Source organism: Papaver somniferum, chromosome 5 (genome assembly GCF_003573695.1).
Source record: "Papaver somniferum cultivar HN1 chromosome 5, ASM357369v1, whole genome shotgun sequence".
NCBI lineage: Eukaryota > Viridiplantae > Streptophyta > Magnoliopsida > Ranunculales > Papaveraceae > Papaver > Papaver somniferum.
In genome coordinates this window covers 215,332,042-215,352,199 of record NC_039362.1, presented here as the reverse complement: position 1 = coordinate 215,352,199, position 20,158 = coordinate 215,332,042, and the positions used below count along the sequence as shown (strand labels likewise).

Here is a 20,158-nt window from a genome sequence, read left to right as displayed (position 1 = left end):
AAGCCTGCGATTTTGGGTCGTAGCAACTCTTAGTTGTGGGTGAGATCAGCTAAGGGAATCAAGTGCGCAGTATCCTGCTGGGATCAGAGGCGTAGGGAGTACAACTGTACCTTGGATCAGTGGGAGACTGACTGGGGTTCAACTACAGTCCAGTCCGAAGTTAGCTTGGAGTAGGCTATTGTCTGTAGCGTCTTAATACAATGTGTGTTCAATCTAGACTAGGTCCCGGGGTTTTTCTGCATTTGCGGTTTCCTCGTTAACAAAATTTCTGGTGTCTGTGTTATTTCTATTTCCACATTATATTGTTTTATCTTTATAATTTTAATAATACAGGTTGTGCGTTAGATCGTCAATTAGAGTAATCTAACCTTTGGTTGTTGATTGTCATTGATTGATCCTTGGATATTGGTCTTTGGTACCATCCAAGTTATTCCTTGAATTTGATTAGTACTCGCAGTTTCTGTTTGAGGAAATCAAATCAAGAGAGAGAGATATAAACTCGTTGATGTATTTTTAATTGATTGAGTCTTGTTGATTCTCTTAAAAGTATATTCAAGTTTATCCATACAGATTGTTAAACAAAATATTTGGTGGTGTTGTTAGACCCCCGCTTTTTCAATTGGTATCAGAGCAGGCAAACACGTTCAAAACCTCAAAAGTATGTGTTTGTAGCGATCTGACTCTATGGACAAGAGTACTATCTCTGATAAACGTTTTACCAGAAATAATAGTTCTATCTCGTCTAATTATACTAAAGAGAAGGGTTATACAATCTCGAATATATATGAACCTTTTGTACTGACGATACAGACTAATGCTGACATGTGTACTTCCAATTACCCTTCAAATGTGAACCTCTCCATTAATGAACGGGATTTGGCTGAAGAGAGTGAATTGATTCTAAATTTTGTTAGAATCCAAGCTGATGGATTCAATCAGTTGAAGCACCATGTCAATGTTCTACTTGGTGTAATAATAGATTGCAAATCCAAAGGTAATACTGAAGTTCATTCTTCGTGTACGTCTCTTGAAGCTAGCCTTATAAAAGATGCCTTGGAAATTGAACATCGCCTGAGTAAGATCTCTATTCAAGGATGCTCAAATCAATCTAATATTCCAAGTACTTCTGACACAACTAAAGATGTTTCATGCTCAAAAGTAAAAATGAAAGTCCCTTCTAGTAAAACGGATGTTCCTGAAGTCACTGTCACTCAAGGATGTTGCACTTCTAACGATGATATTAAGACTGTACTATCTAATCATTCTGATGATCAGAAAGTATGTCTTGTCTGTGAGACAAAGAGTTCTGTTAAACGAAAGGGAACCTCTAGGTTGAAGAAAAACTCTTTGGTTGAACTTCAACACACCTTAGATTTAATTTTTAAAGGTGTAACTGACATTCGTATGACTAAACCAATCGGTTTTCGTACCTACCCTGTGTATGTTACCAGGAAAGTCTGTTCAATGAGTTCCTCAAGAACAAAAAAGACGTCTTAATAAACATCGTCTAAAAGAAGATCATGTCGTGGTCTCTGGAAACAACGTTGCTCCTGCTGAGAAAGGAAGTTCAGAAGAAAGAAGAAAAATTGATGAAATGAGAGATAATCCGAAAAAGATAATTGAAGGGTATAAAGAATTTGTCAACAGGTTGTCTTCCTCCTCAAACTAGAAATATTCTAGTAAGAACTCAAACTATGTCTCGTATTTTGATGACAGTAAGTTTTATGATAATTTCTCACATAAAAAGGAGTTCTTCTCTAGATTCAGGAGGAAAAAGAGACTTGACCATAAACACAAATCTCTTGATGAGCTTGTGGCTCATACTTGTGCTAATTAATCACTAGGGTTGAAGAGCTTACTCATAAAAACCCTGTTGAGTAAGATGTGTTAATTTTCAGGTATACTTTTGGCATTTGCATCTGTTAAGTTGATCTATCTTCTTATCGTCCATAGCTAAGCTTTTTAATTGCAAACTTACTGTGCCCAAAGTATTGTTTGTGTCTAAAGTGTCTTCTCATTTTCGTTAGGAAGTCGTCTTTTGAACCTTTTTTATGCTACAACTTTGCTCAAAATTTCTTTCTTGATTTTCGAGTCTTTTGTTGCAAAAATCCCTTTTGGGATTTATTTTTGGGGGTCAGGTTTTACTCGAACGGATATCCGTGTTCTGAGACGAGTCAACTTTTTAAGAAAACCCTAGAATCCCTTCCCTAAGATACCCTCAAATGTCATCCTATTGAGTTGCAAAAGTCACGTACACATACTCTAGGTTGGTTTCTGGGTTGTTAAGAATGTCTTCTTCTTCATCTTGCTATGGTGGTTTTGCAAGAGGATTACTTGATAAAGGGGTTGTTGAGTCCAAGAAGAAAAGAACCCTTATAGATGAATATCATCCTAATGCTTCATGTTATTTTTCCTATGTTCATGAGGATGCTGAAAAGGATGATATGATTTCTGCTGAAGTTGTTCATGACTTTCTTAAGTACTTTGGGGAAACAAAACAACATCTCATTGCTACTCTGAAAAGTGTTGATGCGCTGAAAACTGAGTTAGAAAAGGTTACCCTTGACCTTGGTCTCATAAAATATTACATCAATGATTTTCGTAAAGAGAATCACCTCTCCGGTGATGCAATGGATGATGTCAATCACAAGCTCAAAGACCAGTTGTCTCATGAGGATTCTGAACCGTCCATATGATCTTAATTCGTGTTCAGAATAGCATTGGAGTCTGTTTTCCTTTAGCTTGTTTTATTTGTTTCCTAGTATGTCTTGTTTTTGGTTTAGTTGGAAGAATAACTAGTGCTTGAATAACAATGACTGTGACTACACATAGCTATTATTTTCATCTTCTTGTTTTTTTTTTAGGTTTATGGTTTAAGAATTCTAAAAATATTTGGAGGATGATGGTTTGCAGTATTTAATCTTTATGATTTTTTATATTGCAATTTGTTATGGGATATTGGTGTTTACGTCCGTGAACTATGTTGTCCCATATTTTGTTAAAAGTAAAGTCGTTCATGATCGGTATTCATGTATTGATTTAAGGATGAATAAACTTTTGACATATACAAAAGTTAAGCCTATATTGTCAATTCTGTGATGGAAGATAGGTTAAAATATTTTGTGTTCAAGGATTATGTCTATTAAAAATCGTTATGCAAAAAGTGATGGAAGATAGAATGAATCCTCGTGTATTCCACATTATTGATCTTCACTGATCCATATTTTATGTAATACTGTGAGGCTCCGTAATGTGTCTTATGTTGAGCACGATACAACCAAGTTGATTAATTTTTGATTAGCTTTGTTGGTTGTTCCGTAAGGTACTTTATGTTGAGCATTCTTGAACTAAATTAATCATCTTAATTGTTTGGTTATTTATTTATTGCTCCATAAGTCTTTTTATGTCGACCAAAACAAATGACAATTAAATTGATTACTTTTGTAATTAGTTTGGTTGTGTATTCCAATTAGATTAATTATGGGTTCTCTTGTAATTAATCTAGTTGAGTATTTTCATACTCCGTAAGATTCCTCTTATGTTGAGTATATGAACGATTATCCTATTCATTTTCTAATGGTTATGTTAGTCGTATATTCTGGAAGTTCTCTTATGTCGAGCATAATCAATTAAGTTGATCACTTGTGTGTTTAATTTGATTGCGAATTACGATTAAATTAATCATGGGTTTACTTGTAATTAATTTGATTGAGTTTTTGGATATAGAAAATCATTCTCATGGTTTTTGGTGTCCAATAAAAATCCTTCTTTTCTTTCGAAATTAAGGTCGCTCTTGTTGTTCCCTTGGGAATGACATCAAATGGGGGAAAGTTCTTTTGAACTTGTGCTTAATGGTCATATATTGAGGGGTATGTAGCTGTGGAACTTTAAAGGGGTATTTTGTATCTTTAAACTCCTTGGTGTATGCTATTAGCTTCGGCTATATTATTGCATCTAAATTAGATGGTATGTATTTTTTTTTTCTTTTAGTCATGAAATGTCTCTTACGGAAATTTCATTATGATCCCATTCTTGTACCTTTGCCAATTTTATTGACAAAAAGGGGGGGAATTAATATGTAGTTCACACTACAAATACATATGATTTTTGGGTCATTGTGTAACGGGGAGTGGTTTCCATGTGAGATGGAGTATTGACTAAGGGGGAGTGATACATATCACCATAGTATTATTGTTGAAGTTGTGATACAATTGGACTTTGACACTGTGTAATAATACTATGACACTGTATAACAATGATCGAGACCGATGCTTTCTCATTGTTATAGCTACGGATCTTCAACAACGGTGATGCTAAACTTACAACCTTTGGGATAATTGGAGTACTTGGAAGTGACGAAGATTTCGAGGAATGTTGAAGATTAGACATGTGGAATAGGAGCTACTAAAGTTTCTTTATCTTTTTGGTATTCCATATGTATTGATAGTTTTGTCACTAAAATTGACAAAGAGGGAGATTGTTAGAGCATTTCTCGGTCTAACTCGCATGCGTTGCTATCTCAAGCATGTTTGTCAATGTTAGTGATCAAAACTATAAGTCTTGATTTCTAGTCTACTATAGCTAAGTCTCAGACTAGGATAGAAAGTGTAGTTGAGCTCAAGAACTTCATGGAGATTCATCATACAAGAAGAAGAACTACTCAAGGAACCGGTAGAACTTCTCGACAAAAAGGTATGTGAAGACTTGAACTTATCTGTAACTCAAAAGTCTATCTACTCTATCTCCTACTTCTTGAGACAAAAAGTCGTATGCTTTATATAGACTTTAATAATACACATTTGGTATTTTGAGCCGAGTATACCTCGCCTATCTATATCTCAAAATATGTGTTGGTAAGCGTTTCGCTTCGACCATGTTTATCTTTACCTAGTGACGAAAGTCATGATATGTTTCAATCACTTTGAAAATTGCTTTGACGAGAAATAGTGTAATAACTATATAACGTCCTCTAAGAATGTTTAAATGGTTTGAATGAGAGTTTAGATTACATAAGACATAAGTATTGTTGTGGAAACAAATATGTGCATAATTCCTATCCCTTGAACCAAAGTTTGCGAACTTTGTTGATCAAGAGAAATTGGAAGAATGACTTGTTGCCAAGTCCGCGAACTCATTCCGCGAACTTCCGAAATTCTCATCCCGAGATATTCTGCTGGAGTTGAAAAACTAGTTGCGTGAGTACCAGTCCGCGAACCGGCAGAAAGACTTTGCCGAGATTTTCTGTTGGAGTTTGTAAACTCTGCCCAGTTGCTTAAATCCGCGAACCTAGTTTGCGAACTTAAGAAGGTTATATATCTGAAGATGATTTCAGAACTTAAACTTATAAAGACTAATGAATGCAATTTTCAAACCGTGGATATAAAGTTCATGAACCTATTCGAGTGAATCAAATCATCTTTTCTTCAATTGTGTGTTGTGTTGTACATAAGATTTGCTTGCAATTGAAAAACTCTCTAACTAGTTCATTTGAGTCAGTTGAACTAGTTATAGTGAAGAAGAATATGGTTGGTATGAAATGCTCATATGGCTAACCTTTTGGTTAACTATTGTTGAACCAACAATGTACACGTTTGGGTACGGTTAAAAAACCTAGAAGCATGCATTTCATTTGTGTATAACAAGCTAAGTTTTCGATATGACGGTTGAGAAATATTAGCTTGAATCTAAATCAGGTTTTCATGTAACGGTGGATATTGTGTGCTTGTGACCAACGCGAAACCCTGATTTGAAAGACTACATAAGGGGACATCTAGCAACTCTGCAAAACTAATCCCCACACTTCACGTGTGATACTAGTTTGCATGCAGAGTCGTTTCTCCTTTAACCTTTGGTTTTCTTCTTCTAAAACCAGGTTAACGACTTAAAGACTTCATTGGGATTGTGAAGCCAGACCGATACTACTTTTATCGTAGTTTTGTGATCTGATCTTGCATCTTCTATCGTACGAGTACAATTAGATTGATTGGCTTGAGATTAATATCTCCGATAGGAAAGATATAGAAAGTAATCACAAACATCTTCGTCTCATTGTTTATGATTCCGCAACATCTTGTTTCGCTACCATACGATTAAGATTGTTGTGAGGTGATCGATTTATCTAGGTTGTTCTTCGGGAATATAAGACCGGATTATCAATTGGTTCCTGTTCACCTTGATTATTATCAAAAGACGGAACAAAAATTTTAGGGTTTTTCTATGGGAGACATATTGATCCTTTGATAGACTTGTCTGTGGGAGACATATTTGTGTATTGTCAAAGCCTGGATTTTGGGTCGTAGCAACTCTTAGTTGTGGGTGAGATCTCCTAAGGGAATCAAGTGCGCAATATCCTGCTGGGATCAGAGGCGTAGGGAATACAACTGTACCTTGGATCAGTGGGAGACTGATTGGGGTTGAACTACAGTCCAGTCCGAAGTTAGCTTGGAGTAGGATAGTGTCTGTAGCGGCTTAATACAGTGTGTGTTAAATCTGGACTAGGTCCCCGGGTTTTTCTACATTTGCGGTTTCCTCGTTAACAAAATTTCTGGTGTCTGTGTCATTTCAATTTCCGCATTATATTGTTTATCTTTATAATTGAAATAATACAGGTTGTGCGTTAGATCATCAATTAGAGATCCAACCTTTGGTTGTTCATTGTCATTGATTGATCCTTGGATATTGGTCTTTGGTACCATCCCAGTTATTCCTTGTATTTGATTAGTACTCGCAGTTTCTGTTTGAGGAAATCAATCAAGAGAGAGAGAGATATAAACTCGTTGATGTAATTTTAATTGATTGAGTCTTGTTGATTCTCTTAAAAGTACATTCGAGTTTGTCGATACAGATTGCTAAGCGAAATATTGGGTGGTGTTGTTAGACCCCCGCTTTTTCATCTTTAGACTGTTTGTAGATCTAAAGACGTCTTGTGATAATCCAATGTTAACCGACTCCATTCTGTATGTGATTGATCACATCAGATTCAAGTTTGATTATATGCAGGTGTTTATTAAAGATCAAAGAAGATTTGAAGACAAGAAGACTTTTGGGTTCATAATCTTTGGTGTGCACAATACTTGATTCGGCTGGAAAGGGATCCAACTATAATCCGTGTATCTTTGTGATATCCTTGATTGATTAGTTGAGTATATCGGCATCAATACACTTCTTTGTGATTAATGGTATTGATTGCTTAAGTCTTAAAAACACTTTGGTGATTGGTAAGGAAGAGATCTAAGGACCCTACAAAGGATTTTATTGGTTAAACGGAAGATCCTTTGCCAGACTCATATCACTTTGTTTGAAAAGAGTTGTTACCGAACATATTTGTTGTTCCTTTACTGTTTGGAATACGAACCAAAGGAATTGTTCCAAGTGCGTGACTTATTACAAGTTGGAGGCCCAGGTATACTGAGGAAACTAGGTGAAGTATATGTTTAGTTGCTTGGTCTCAACTATACGTAGTTGGTTTATATTTTGTATAGCGGCTTAATTCTGAGAGTATTCAATCTGGACTAGGTCCCAGGGTTTTTCTTCATTTGCGGTTTCCTCGTTAACAAAATCTTGTTGTGTCTTTTAGTTTTATATTTCCGCAATTATAATTGTTTATTATAATTAGAAGTAAAATACACAAACGTTAATTCTCATATACTTGATAAGCAATCCTATAGTGTTTGGTTAAGTCCGAACCTAGTATCAAATTAACATACTTCGTTGATGTATTTTCTCGATCTAGTATTCATAGACGATCGCACGAAGTGTGTAACCAATTAGTTGTATTGTCTCGACACTGTCCATAGACAATCACTTTCGTAGAAGGGACTTATAGGTGGAAAAGTTTTAGATTGAGGTATATTTGGGTACCCTCGTCTTTTCAAGAACGAATATCTCCAAGATTATTTGGCTCAGGACAATCCATAATGTCCTCTACCTTTTTCTGGTCCATATGCACGGACCCTTGCGATATCACATGACCAAGGAAAATAATTGTGGTATGGGCAAACTCACACTTTTCCTTCTTCACATACAAACTTGCTTCTCTAAGCTTTGCAAACACTCTGCGAAGATGCATCGCCATGCTCTTCCAAAGTCTCACTATAAATGACTATGTTATCCAAGTATACCACTACAAAGCGGTCAATGTACTCAGCAAACACATCATTCATCAGGTTGCAAAATATTGCTGGAGCATTCGTCAAGCCGAACGGCATTACACGGTACTCAAATGAGCCATACCTTGTTACCATTCCAGTCTTTGGTTCATCTCCTTCTGCTATGCGCACTTGGTAATAACCTGAGCGCAAATCCAACTTGGTGAAAAACTTGGCCTTTAGCTAATTTGTCAAACAAATCTGCCACTAACGGAATTGGGTACTTGTTTTTCACAGTTAGTTTGTTCAAAGCCTTGTAGTATACACACATACGAAGTGAGCTATCTTGCTTATTTTGGAACATAACCGGAGCACCAAATGGAGCTTTAGACGGTTGTATGTAGCCTGCCTCCATCAGTTCAGAAATATGTTTGCGCATCTCCTCAAGTTCTAGCGGTGACATATGATATGGTGCTTGTGCAGGCAGCCTCGCCCCTGGCACCAACTCAATCATATGATCGATCCCACGCCGTGGTGATAGCGTCTTAGGCAGTTCTGCAGGCATCATGTCTGGAAACTCTTCTAAGACCTCAGCTATTCCATCCTCTACTTCTACTAACTTTCCTGGTTTGATCTCAACCAACTCCTAGGAAAGTAGCCAAGCCTTGGCGTATACCTTCTTTCACCTGAATCGCAGACAAATATGGCTTAAGTGTCTTGTCTGGTTCACTTTGCCTCACCATAGGGAAAAAACACGGGTATTGAGGGTGTTGTATCAATATCCCATTTCTATGAGGTAATGGCGGCGCCTTCGCCGCGCAAAAGAAATCCATGCCCAAAATCAGGTCATAATCATCCATGACCATCACTAGAAAATCTAGTTTTCCTTTCCATTCTCCAACTTGCACATCTGCATTGCGAACTTTCCCTCGACTGGCTTGTGGTTCTGCGTTAATAGTTTTGATGGTGCTACCCGCGCTATTAACTGTTAAGTTCAATGCTATGGCAACATTTGGATGGATGAAAGACTTGGTAGCACCAGTATCAGCCATCGCTAATACCCACTCTCCATTGATTTTCACATCAATGTACATCAGTTCAAAAGACATCTTCTTCTTGGTGTGTGCTATTCTCCCTAGCAAACGAATGATGTTGCGATATTGGCCTCTGCCAACATCATTCTGAGCCTTCCCAGCATCGTGTTGTTTCTCATCAGCACTTGCAGCGTCTCCGGTACCCTTAGTGCAGTTCTGATATGTAGAAAAACTCGTTTTACCCTTATCAAGTTCTTCTGAGGACATCCTTCACGTATGATTATTGCTTGCAGATTGCTGAATATAACGGTCACATACCCTGAATATGTGCTTTTGGCGTGATCTTCGACTCGACTTTCCCATACCTTATTACACTCTCAGTGTGGATCCTTCACTTCAAGTGCAATTCGCAGCAAACTTTAAGAACAACAACAAACTCAACCAACCTTTTATATCTCAACGTGAACAGAAAGACCCTTAACCAGTGCTCTGATACCCGAATTGTCACAGGTTCGCAACGCCCAAATACAAAACCAACTATGACAATGGAAACTATGCTCCACAACACAATTTCAACCAACTCGCACTTAGCAAATACTTCAACTTCTTGACTAATTCTCTATTCATCCCATACTAAATAAAGGCTATGTTCACAAATCTTCCAAGCTTTCAACCAAATACACACACTCCGCTTGATGCAAACATAAGCCAAAACAAGGGACAAATGCACCAACAGAACTTAGCTTTAAACTAGGTCGTAACCTTTTATTTATTGCACACTTAGGGTTACACACTCTTCTTGTTCCGGATTACCCAATCCCTTCACAAGATCAGGCTTATATAGTCTTATAAAATCTATGTACAAGTAACTGTCAAGCAGTCACGGATTTACTTTATGCCAGACAGTTAGCCAACCGTGCCAACTGACACCAACACAGTCTAAAGCTAAACAAACAAGTCCTAGCCTTCAGTTATGCATAAATCAACTCAACTTCCGTTTAACCAACTCGAAACCGTCAAGGCCATGTGCCCGGCACATGTCATCCAACCTTGTTGCATAATGATTGCGTCTTCCTGCCAGAGTAACGGAATCATTGCGAAACACCATTCTCCTAATGATGCAAGTGTGCTAATGCAAGTCTTGCTTGCATCCCTGCACTCCTCATGCATACAGGTTACATGCCAAACTCATTTGGCATCTCGTGATGCTAATCTCGCATCTTTGGCCATGCCCAAACCCTGTTTGGAACATGCCACTTTCTAGCTGCATCTCAGACATGCACTCCGCATATCTCACTTTGGCGAAGCCACTGATAATGCACTACAGTTGCGCATTTTCACTTGGCCACTTGACAGCCATGTCATACTAGGGCACACAGTGCTTTAAAAATGGCAAAGAGGATGCAGTATATATAACAACATTATAATAGAGGGACTTCCAGCAAGTGATCAAATTTTAGGACACAATTTCAACTATTCATCAAAGGATTAGATGACTGATTGAAGACATTTTTGTGCTCTCACAGCAGGTCCACGCAGTCAATTTTTAAACTCTTGCAAAGTACGCACCACAATAAAATATATGATCACATGTGGTGGACTTCTCCAGCCTCTTCTCTTTTTCTTTCCTCGTGGCTCCGCTTTAGTTTTAGTTTTATCTTCCTTTATTTGTCTTTACAGTTTGGTTTTCTCATCTTTTTAAGGAGGGGATCTACACACTTATATTCTTACACTATCTCACACCGTGAATGTTGTTTCTTGAGTAAGATTTAAACGATAACAGATTTGAAATTGACATTTTAGGAATATGTTCCTCTTACAAAATTCTATACACCTACCAAAAATGAGTATATTCAGAAACATTTAACACCACCATCTACTATTCTGGAAATCAAGGATTAGGAATGTACAGATTTTCAACCATTAAAACACATTAACAGGTATATAGAACTTTGTAATAGGAACATGTCCCCGACTTCATACATACTGCCGTTTAGGTTTTATTCTAACGTGATCATTAAAAACAATAAACAAACCCAAAACTTTGCTTTTTAGTAACTCTGATTTTCCCAAAAAGTGACTAAAATAATCGAGAAGACGTCAACCGGCCGGTGTGTCATTGTTTCCGTTTATGTATTGTCGGGCATTTCTGTTGTTTCCTCTCGCATTATTTGTTTGTTTCGACTTTGTAGATTATTGTCAGTGACTCTCCTTCTCATAAAGGAACGAAACGCCAAAAACCAAAACTGGAGTTCAAGTTTAAATAATGCAACAAAAACGTAACAGAGCAAAACAACAAAACGCAAATACCATAACATCAAACCTTACAATGAGTAAAACTGTGATATCGAAGAAATACAAAAATATTCACCAAAAAAAAAAGAAGAAATGCAAAAATGGGTAGCCACAATTCACCGATTCTTCGGTGTTCCCCTGTTATTTTACATGTCCTACCCTAGTTGGTGTAGCTGGCTGCCATCTTGTTTCCTTATTTGTCTGATCTCGGTGTGGTGCTTGAGCTGAAATCCAAAATCCTTGATTAAGCCTCCACTACCTCTTATCACATGTCTGGAAAAACATAATAAGATATATATACTTTTATTTTCTGTCTCAACGATAACCATTCCGTAACATGGGACTTGAAATTTGGTACTAACGATAGTATTTCAAATCCCTTTCTAAATCTCTGTCTTTGTATGTGGCTATGCATGCATGTTTCTGGTTATAGTAAATTAACATCAAATTAAACTTGTATGTCTGTATCTGTGGATGCATGTTTAAAGAAGACTACAAATATATCTTGTTCTCACACGGCTCCTTGTTGATCTTATCAGATGCACGCATGCCCTCCCAGTCAAGATGCACCATATATTGGAACATATGTATTTTATTAATTTGTGTTTCTGAAAATAAATAGTTTGAATCTGCAAGCCTTCTTGTCACTCTTTCTCAAAAGTGTCATACGAAACCCTATCACTGACCAAATGGATGACGCTCCCCTACAAGAACAATTGCTGAAGAAGATTCAAGAGCTTGACATTACAGATGCCAACCTGAAAGAAGAAATGGCAATTTAACGTGTTGTGGAGCCAGTTCTAGCATAGGTGTCGATTCATATAGAGAGATTGGTGTGGGTCATGAAGAAACCGTGCCAACATGGAAAGAGGGTTCAGCTTCATCCAAACATAAACAGAGAAGTATCCTTGATTGTCTAAACCACAGTAATTTGAATTTCACCGAGAAACAATCATACAATATCTTGCAGTCTATGGGGCAGGCAATTCATATTTATGACGACAAAGGTGTGATAATTTACTGGTGAGTTTTTTTTCTTCTTTTTTCTTCTTCTTTTCTTTTTGAGTTGTTTGATGTATCGGTTTGGGAATAATATTCGTAGATTTGAGGGTTCTGTAACTGTAAATCATAAATTCCTAGAGTCTCTTCCATTGACTTGGAAGAAAATATGTTTAAAGGAACCTAGACTCTTCTTTTATTGCAGGAATCGGGGTGCTGAAGACCTGTATGGTTATTCTGCTTCAGAAGCCGTCAGTCATAGTGTCTTTGGCCTCATTATTGAAAAGCATGCCTATGAAGAAGCAAAAGAAATTATTCAAAGAAGTGCCATTGGGGAAAGCTGGACAGGGCTGTTCCCGGTCATTGATAAACTAGGAAGACGATTTCGAGTTGTGACAACTAATTCCCCATTTTATGATGATTGTGGAACTTTGGTTGGGTTTATTTGTGTAACTTGCGACTCACAGCACTTCCGTGAAACTCATACTTCTAGAAGAAAACCTTCTGAGAAAGCTGCATATCCTAGCTCAAGTCAGCTGTCCGAAAGTAGTACTGCACTGGCAACTACTGGTCTTAATTCTCAGCAGAAACCTTTTCAAGCTACAATTACTTCCAAGCTGTTTACTCTGGTAAGTTTGATCTCTCGAGTCTTATTTAAGATCACTTATATTCTACTCTGAGTCTATTGATTAACGGAATTATGAAACAGATATCAGGAATGACCAAAAGTGTTATACGGTGGATAACGGGAACTCGGGCAAAAACCATGAAATGCGAAATCCAGGGTGGAAATAGACCACATGTTGATCGGCAAGGTTTCTTAGAAACTGTTATCTCTGACCCGAGAGAGTATGCCCAAGAGAAAATGTACCAGGAAAGACTTTTTGGAGATTTTGGAGACGAGGATGAAAGTGAGATGGGAGTCGGCAAGATGATAACTTCTAAGGCGGCGGGGGTGTATTTCCCATGGGAAGGTGGGGCACGAGACAGGTCGATGAAAATGACTATCACCCATGGTCCCAGCCTAAATCGTGAACTAAAGGATGACTTCCGTCCACAGAAAAGTCAAGCCTTAACAAATAAGGTTGCTGTCGAAAGTTGCTCATCATCTTCTAGAAACGGAAATCGTGCAATTAGAATGGTCACTAGTGGTAGTCGTAGTAGTAGCAGCAGCAGTAGCACTAGTGGTAGTCGTTGTAGCAATATGGGGGCAGACTTCTTGAGCTATGGCATCTCGTGGGGTGACTTGATACTTTGTGAACAAGTTGGGAGAGGTGCTAATTAAGCATATACTTCTGTTTGTTTTATAAGTTCATGATTTTTAATTGGAAAATTGTTTTTCGATCTTTGATTTCTGATTGATGCTCTCAGGCTCATGCGCGACTGTGCATCATGGTTTTTGGTGCGGCTCGGTATATTCTCTTTTCATGTTAGCATTTTGCATTTCCCTGGTTTGGATTAGCAAGGATATTATACCATATTTTCCAAGGTGAATTGGTTAGAAATAATTGCTACTTTATAACACAGGAGGTTGCTGTAAAGGTATTTTCTGAATTTGAGTACTCAGAAGACTTGCTACAAACCTTCAGACACGAGGTAGTATTTTGAATTCAACCCAATTAGTTTTATTGCTTTTTAAGATAAATTGTCATTAAAATTATATATCTGTTTTCATTCATAAAGGTTTCACTTATGAAGAGGCTTCGGCATCCAAATGTTCTACTGTTTATGGGTGCAGTAACTTCACCAAAACATTTGTGCATTGTCACTGAGTTCCTCCCACGGTTCATGCTCCACATTTACTTTATCTACGTAATAATAAGTTCTGACACCTCTCATATATTAATGTACATGAAATTTTTCTGTTGCAGTGGGAATTTGTTCCAGTTGCTTCGACGTAATCCTCCTGCATTAGATTGGAAACGACGTGTTCTCATGGCTTTGGACATTGTTAGTAATCATCTTCGAACCACAGGCTTGTTGTTACAACTAACAAGTGTCTGACCAACTCAACTGTTAGACACTTAAACTTTTAGTTGTTTATTGTCTAATTTTCTTTTTTGCTTTCAATCATTCTAAATATAGGCACGAGGTTTAAATTATCTTCATTGTTACAACCCACCAATTGTTCATCGTGATTTGAAGTCATCAAATCTGTTGGTTGATAATAACTGGAAACTAAAGGTACGCGTCTTTTACTGTTCTTCTTTTCTAGAAGAATGCTCAATACATTGTATGTAATGCAGAGAAATAAACGTTCATTGTCTAAATTTTAATTAGGTTGGGGATTTTGGTCTCTCCCGGCTCAAACATGCAACCTTTTTAACAACAAAGAGTGGGAAAGGAACGGTAACACATTTCAATATACTGCCTCAGTTCTTTTCGTTCCATCTTAATTTAATATTGTTCTTCTTTTTTGTAGATCATTAAATTTAACCTTTTGGACTTTAATGTTTTTACAGCCACAATGGATGGCTCCAGAGGTTATACGTAATGAGCCGGCCGATGAGAAGTAGGCTCAAATTCTTTTAGTTACACAATTTAGCCGTTCAATTTCACGTTCGTATATATAATCTTAGTAACTAATACATGGAAAAATTTATAGATCTGATGTGTATAGCTTTGGAGTAGTATTGTGGGAGCTTGCCACCGGAAAAATTCCTTGGGAAGGCCTGATCCCAATGCAGGTATGTTCTTTTGCAACAAATGATTCCATGCTCATGCAATAACTACTACGTCTGACTGCTTTGTATTGACGGTGGTGGATTTTTCTCACACATTAAGAAAACATGAGCATGTTTTCTTAACATGTACGCCTATATAAAGCGGACAGAGGCAATATGATTAAAATGCAAAGCTATCTACAGTTTTGGAAGTGCATTATGCAGGTGATTGCTGCTGTAGGGTTCATGGACCAAGGAATTGAGATCCCAAAAAATATCGACCCACAATGGGCATCTCTCATCGAGATTTGCTTGCACAGGTGCATATCTTATGACATGCTTCTAACAAATCCAATTTAATTAACGTTTTAATAACACAAATTATGTAGGGAAATTTCATATTGTTCACTTTTCTAGTTTCTACTTGGTTCTCATGATTTTTGCATTTGACACTTTAGCGACCCAACATGCCGGCCAACATTCGGGAAGCTGCTGGAAAAGTTATATGTTATGCAGAGGTATTATTTTGCTCAAAAGGCGAAATAATTAAGTTTCTTCGCAGCAAGGGAAAGAAAGTGAACTGTAAAGGTGCTATTCATGTGTAAGATTAAGAGTTTAAGACTGGATTTTGTTAAATGTCAAGGAGATGACCGACATCCGTAAACATTTGCGTTGTTGCCTCTTGACCTTATTTCTGTTTTCATATTTGTTGGATGATGTTCATCATGCTTGGGTGTGTCCCAGTTTATTAACATAATAAATCTTAAATTCATATTTGGTGGATGATGTTCATCATGCTTGGGTGTGTCCCAGTTTATTAACATTTTAAATCTTAAATATACTATGAAACTCAATATAATGTATAATAATAAGCTAAGAAGACACCGCCTTTCCCATGCTATTCCATAAGAGTTGATGTCTTCTATACTACACATCATTGTTTGTACCATGAGTGGCCCGATTGCTCCTTGAACAACCATTTGGGTTTCGTGTCTACCATTCAGCCAACCAACTCAGAATATAGGATAAAAGAATCTGTCAGTCGGTCAATGGTCGTAGTCAACGACCGGTCAATGGTCAAAGTCAATAGACAACCGTCAAAGTCAATGATTGGTCAATTGTTGGTCAACTATCGAAGCCATTTTTCCAGTTGCGTTTCCATCCAGGTTTCCATCCATGTTGCCGGTCTGTTTCCAGCCACGGTGCCAGCCTGTTTCCAGCCATGTAGCCAACCGCGCTACCATCCATATTTCAGCCATGTTGCTAATCGTGCTATCAGCTAGCCTCCATCCATGTTGCCAACCATCCAGTCTCAAGTCATGTTTCCAGTCAAGGCAATCTGTCAGTCAAAGATCGACATTCGCAGTTAACATCAAAAAGTCAACCCTACCAATCAAAGTCAAGGTCGTTGGTCAAACCCGCTAGCCCATGTCAATTTGGCCCGTTCCCACCAATCCTGTGCAAAAACCCTGGAAGTTTCTGGATGACTTGCTGATCAAATTGCTCCCATATGAATATTATCTCGAAATTAGGGTTTAACCCATATATTCAACTGTATAAATAAAGGGGAACTTCAACCCTAAAAAGGTCACGCCTGGGGAGAGGAAAATTCACCATCAAACCCTAAAAGGGATAAAAAAAAACCATTGTAACCCATACATTAATAAAATATCTCTCCCTACGAGGATTCGTCCGTGGATGTAGGCAAAACATGTCGAACCACGTTAAATTCGTGTCTCTCTTATTTATGCTTGTTTTGTGTAAAACCCTAGTTTTCATCATCATCACCAAATCGATTGTGTTCTTTGCTTGGAAATATTTCTGGGTACAAACTGTAGCGCCCCTTAAGCTAGCAGCTGATTAATCCAAGAGATTAACTAAATAAAGAGGCACTACGAATCTAAATCAAATACTTAAACTTTCAATTAAGAAATCTGCTACAAAAACTTAACCCAAAACTAACCTTGTTCAGAAATATATATACAAGAACTTCTCTCAAATGATACATATACAATAGTAATTTGGTTTACAAATAGAATATACAACATAATAAATATATCAGAATATAACTATCTAACGAAGTCAACTTCTCGGAGCTTTCGCTGCGCAACTCTGATCTGTCTCTGAAACTGAAAGTGGGAATGGGTAAGCACATCATCCCTAGAAGGGGTGCCCAGCAGGAATAACATTCAACTTTAAAGAAATCATGAGAAAGATTTGGAAAACAATACATGTTTTCCCAAACAACAAAGTGACTAAGTCACTGGTAATGCACCAACATGTATATGGACAAACTCCTTCTTCAAATAATATATATTAGTGATGCCGGATTTTTCCACACCTACATAGTTATATTGATACCGGGTTTTTCCACACCTAATAAGCATAAAAGCTGAATTCATGTAGATATAAATGAAGGAGCGTATCATATATACCACACGTGGAAATTCTCATTTCCCATAACAATTCATAATGACATACATTACAAGTCCTTTCCAATTCATGGAAAGATTCAAAGAATCAACAGAACAATCATAATATAAACTAAATAATGCATGAAATGCACAAACTGACAATGCATGAGTTTGTTAAACATAAACTTTTTGTAAAAGAAACAATGGTTTCAAAAGAGTTAAAAGTATTTCCACCTCTTTTAATGACACCTCTTTTAATGACAAGCCACGCCTACCTCGAGATCCATGATCCAGTGGTTCGTCCTTTGGATCGATCGTTGTTAATAGACTAATTGTTAATTATACAAGCACTCTAAGAAACTAGCCAAAATGGCTCACACAAGAATTATACAAGTCTATCTAATGATTTCACCTTTTATTATCTATTCTTAACATCACTAAGAGTTTACTAATCCAATTAGATTGATTCCATAGTCCATAGCCAAGTCTCATTAATATCTACAACGTTGTAGAAAAATCCAAAGGCTAATTCGGACCATGAGTGGTCCAAAACATCTAGGAATACATGGTACTAAGCCCAAAGTCCACTAAAAGAAGCCCATACACAAGGCCTGGTCTATCTGGTCACCAAGGTCAACGTTTGGTCAGAGGGAGTCAACTAACAGTCCACTTCAAGGTCAAAGTCCAAGTCAAATGGTCAAGTCTAAATCGGTCAAGGTCCACTGAATCAACTCAGGTAACAAATCGGGATCACTGAGTCAACACAGGATTGACTCAGATACCTAACTAGGCTGAAAGGCACAATGCCTAACCCTTGCACAGGTCAGAGCCATTTCTCAGGCCAAAGAACACTAAGGCACAATCATTGTGCAACACAACTCTAACTATAATTCAAAAAAACAATACATTTATCTTAAACAAACTTGATAAATCAAATACAACGCTCAACTAAGTTTACCTGCAATTGCAGTTGTAGGCTTTCACTAAGGCCTATGCTATCAACATAACAACCAACTTCTACTTAAACATTTCTATTCAGTTCCACAACATTCCCTGAAACTCATCACAGTTCTCTGTAACCCAATACGAACTGCATCATAACTTCAACTTCATTTCATTCCATTAGTACCAGCAAATACAACTAATATCCTCAACTCAAACAACACATTTACATCAGTTCACTAACGCCGAGTTCAGCTCATATAACATTTGTCAGCTTCAGCCACCACCAGAACATCTTCAAAACACCTAACTCAGTTCACCAGCAACACCACTACCTTTGTATACTTCCATTACCATACCACTGATTCTACAGTATTCTCATTAAGCTCTTCTTTAACAACACCATTAACAATACAGGATGACCATAACTTACATTCAATTCCACACAGGACACCAACTTCTACATCTCAAGCATACAATCCTCAACTGTCATTCAATGCATAAACTTAATCTACAATCTGCAATTCCATTACATATTCACATAACCATTTCAATCCCAGCTCATTGATAAATTCATAAATTCAACCATCAAACTTTCATTACTTTACTTAAAATTACAGAGTAGAACAATTACCTCAATTAGAAATACTCAGATAATAGAATTCAAGTTCTTCTTCACCTGACTCAAATCATCAACTTGTCCTCAGACTAACAACAACTCCCAAATATCTATCAACATCCCTGATTCTCAGAAACCCTATAACCAATTCCAAATCCTATAGTTTCTGAGTTCAAAAGATAATTCTAACTTTTCATACCAACCATACCCAATCTTTAATTTCTCCTTAATCAACTCAACTCTAATTTCCAATGAATTCAGAAACCCTAATTCTAATTTGGGGAAGAACATGAGGAACTGAAATCAAAATTAAACCCATGCAAACATTACTACTTCATACCTGATCAAAACCCATCTCAAATCTCCCTTTTAAGATCTCAAATCAAACCTTCATCAATTCACAAAGAAACCCTAATTTTGATTCAATCATAAGAACAACTCAAAAACGTCCAATAAACATAAACCCTCTTCTTATTCATCCATCCGCAACTCGCTTCACATCTTAATTTCACATAAAACCAACCTTAAACAACTAAATTCTGCTTCTCTGTGATTTACTTCCTCAATATCTAATTATCCTCTTTGTAAATCACCGTTTCAACACCAGCAACAACACCTAATACTTAATTTGATCTTTATCATCACAAGACCATCTCAATAGCGTCCACTGCGTTCATCAAAAACTCAAGCAGAGGCGAAGGAAAGAAACGGAAGGAAGTAGAAGAGAAAAGAAGAAATAAGAAGGAAAAGAAAGAATGAGCTTATCTACTCGATTCGGTTGGTGATAAGGTCTAAGAGAAGGACAAATGATACAGGTACCCACCCAAATGATATGGGGAGCCCAGGTCGGTTGAGTTGCAAAATGAGTAATTTTCCTTTCAAACAAATCTGATGATATCTTCTTCGTTCGATATCTGAATGACACGCTCGAGTAGTCCATCTCGCATAATTTTTCGAGATCCATCTAACAGTACTAGTTTCGTATCTAGATCGTTGATAGATTAATTTCTAATAATTAACGTTCGAGTTACACTAAGCGAGTCATTAGCGATTAATTCGTCTCTTGACTAGTCTAATAGCGTTAACGAGCTTGAGGGTCTTTACA

The 20,158-nt window shown here is 37.3% G+C and overlaps 1 protein-coding gene and 1 long non-coding RNA gene across 2 annotated transcripts; one reads left to right on the top strand and one right to left on the bottom strand.

Annotated features, from left to right (window-relative positions):
- Positions 1-12,105: 12,105 nt before the first annotated feature.
- On the top strand, positions 12,106-15,669 carry LOC113280802 (serine/threonine-protein kinase STY46-like). The gene is made up of 14 exons (XM_026529381.1): positions 12,106-12,189; positions 12,387-12,439; positions 12,621-13,044; positions 13,125-13,689; positions 13,787-13,827; positions 13,943-14,011; positions 14,099-14,199; positions 14,287-14,365; positions 14,501-14,599; positions 14,696-14,764; positions 14,878-14,927; positions 15,021-15,102; positions 15,304-15,398; positions 15,537-15,669. The coding sequence occupies exons 1-14, from the start codon at positions 12,106-12,108 to the stop codon at positions 15,622-15,624; spliced, it is 1,899 nt and encodes a 632-aa protein (XP_026385166.1). The 3' UTR covers positions 15,625-15,669.
- A 2,704-nt stretch (positions 15,670-18,373) lies between these two features.
- Positions 18,374-19,779, bottom strand: LOC113278606. Its single transcript, XR_003325577.1, has 2 exons — positions 19,069-19,779; positions 18,374-18,952 (listed from the first exon to the last, which is right to left on the bottom strand). It is a non-coding gene; the product is annotated as an uncharacterized LOC113278606 (long non-coding RNA).
- Between the last annotated feature and the right edge of the window lie 379 nt (positions 19,780-20,158).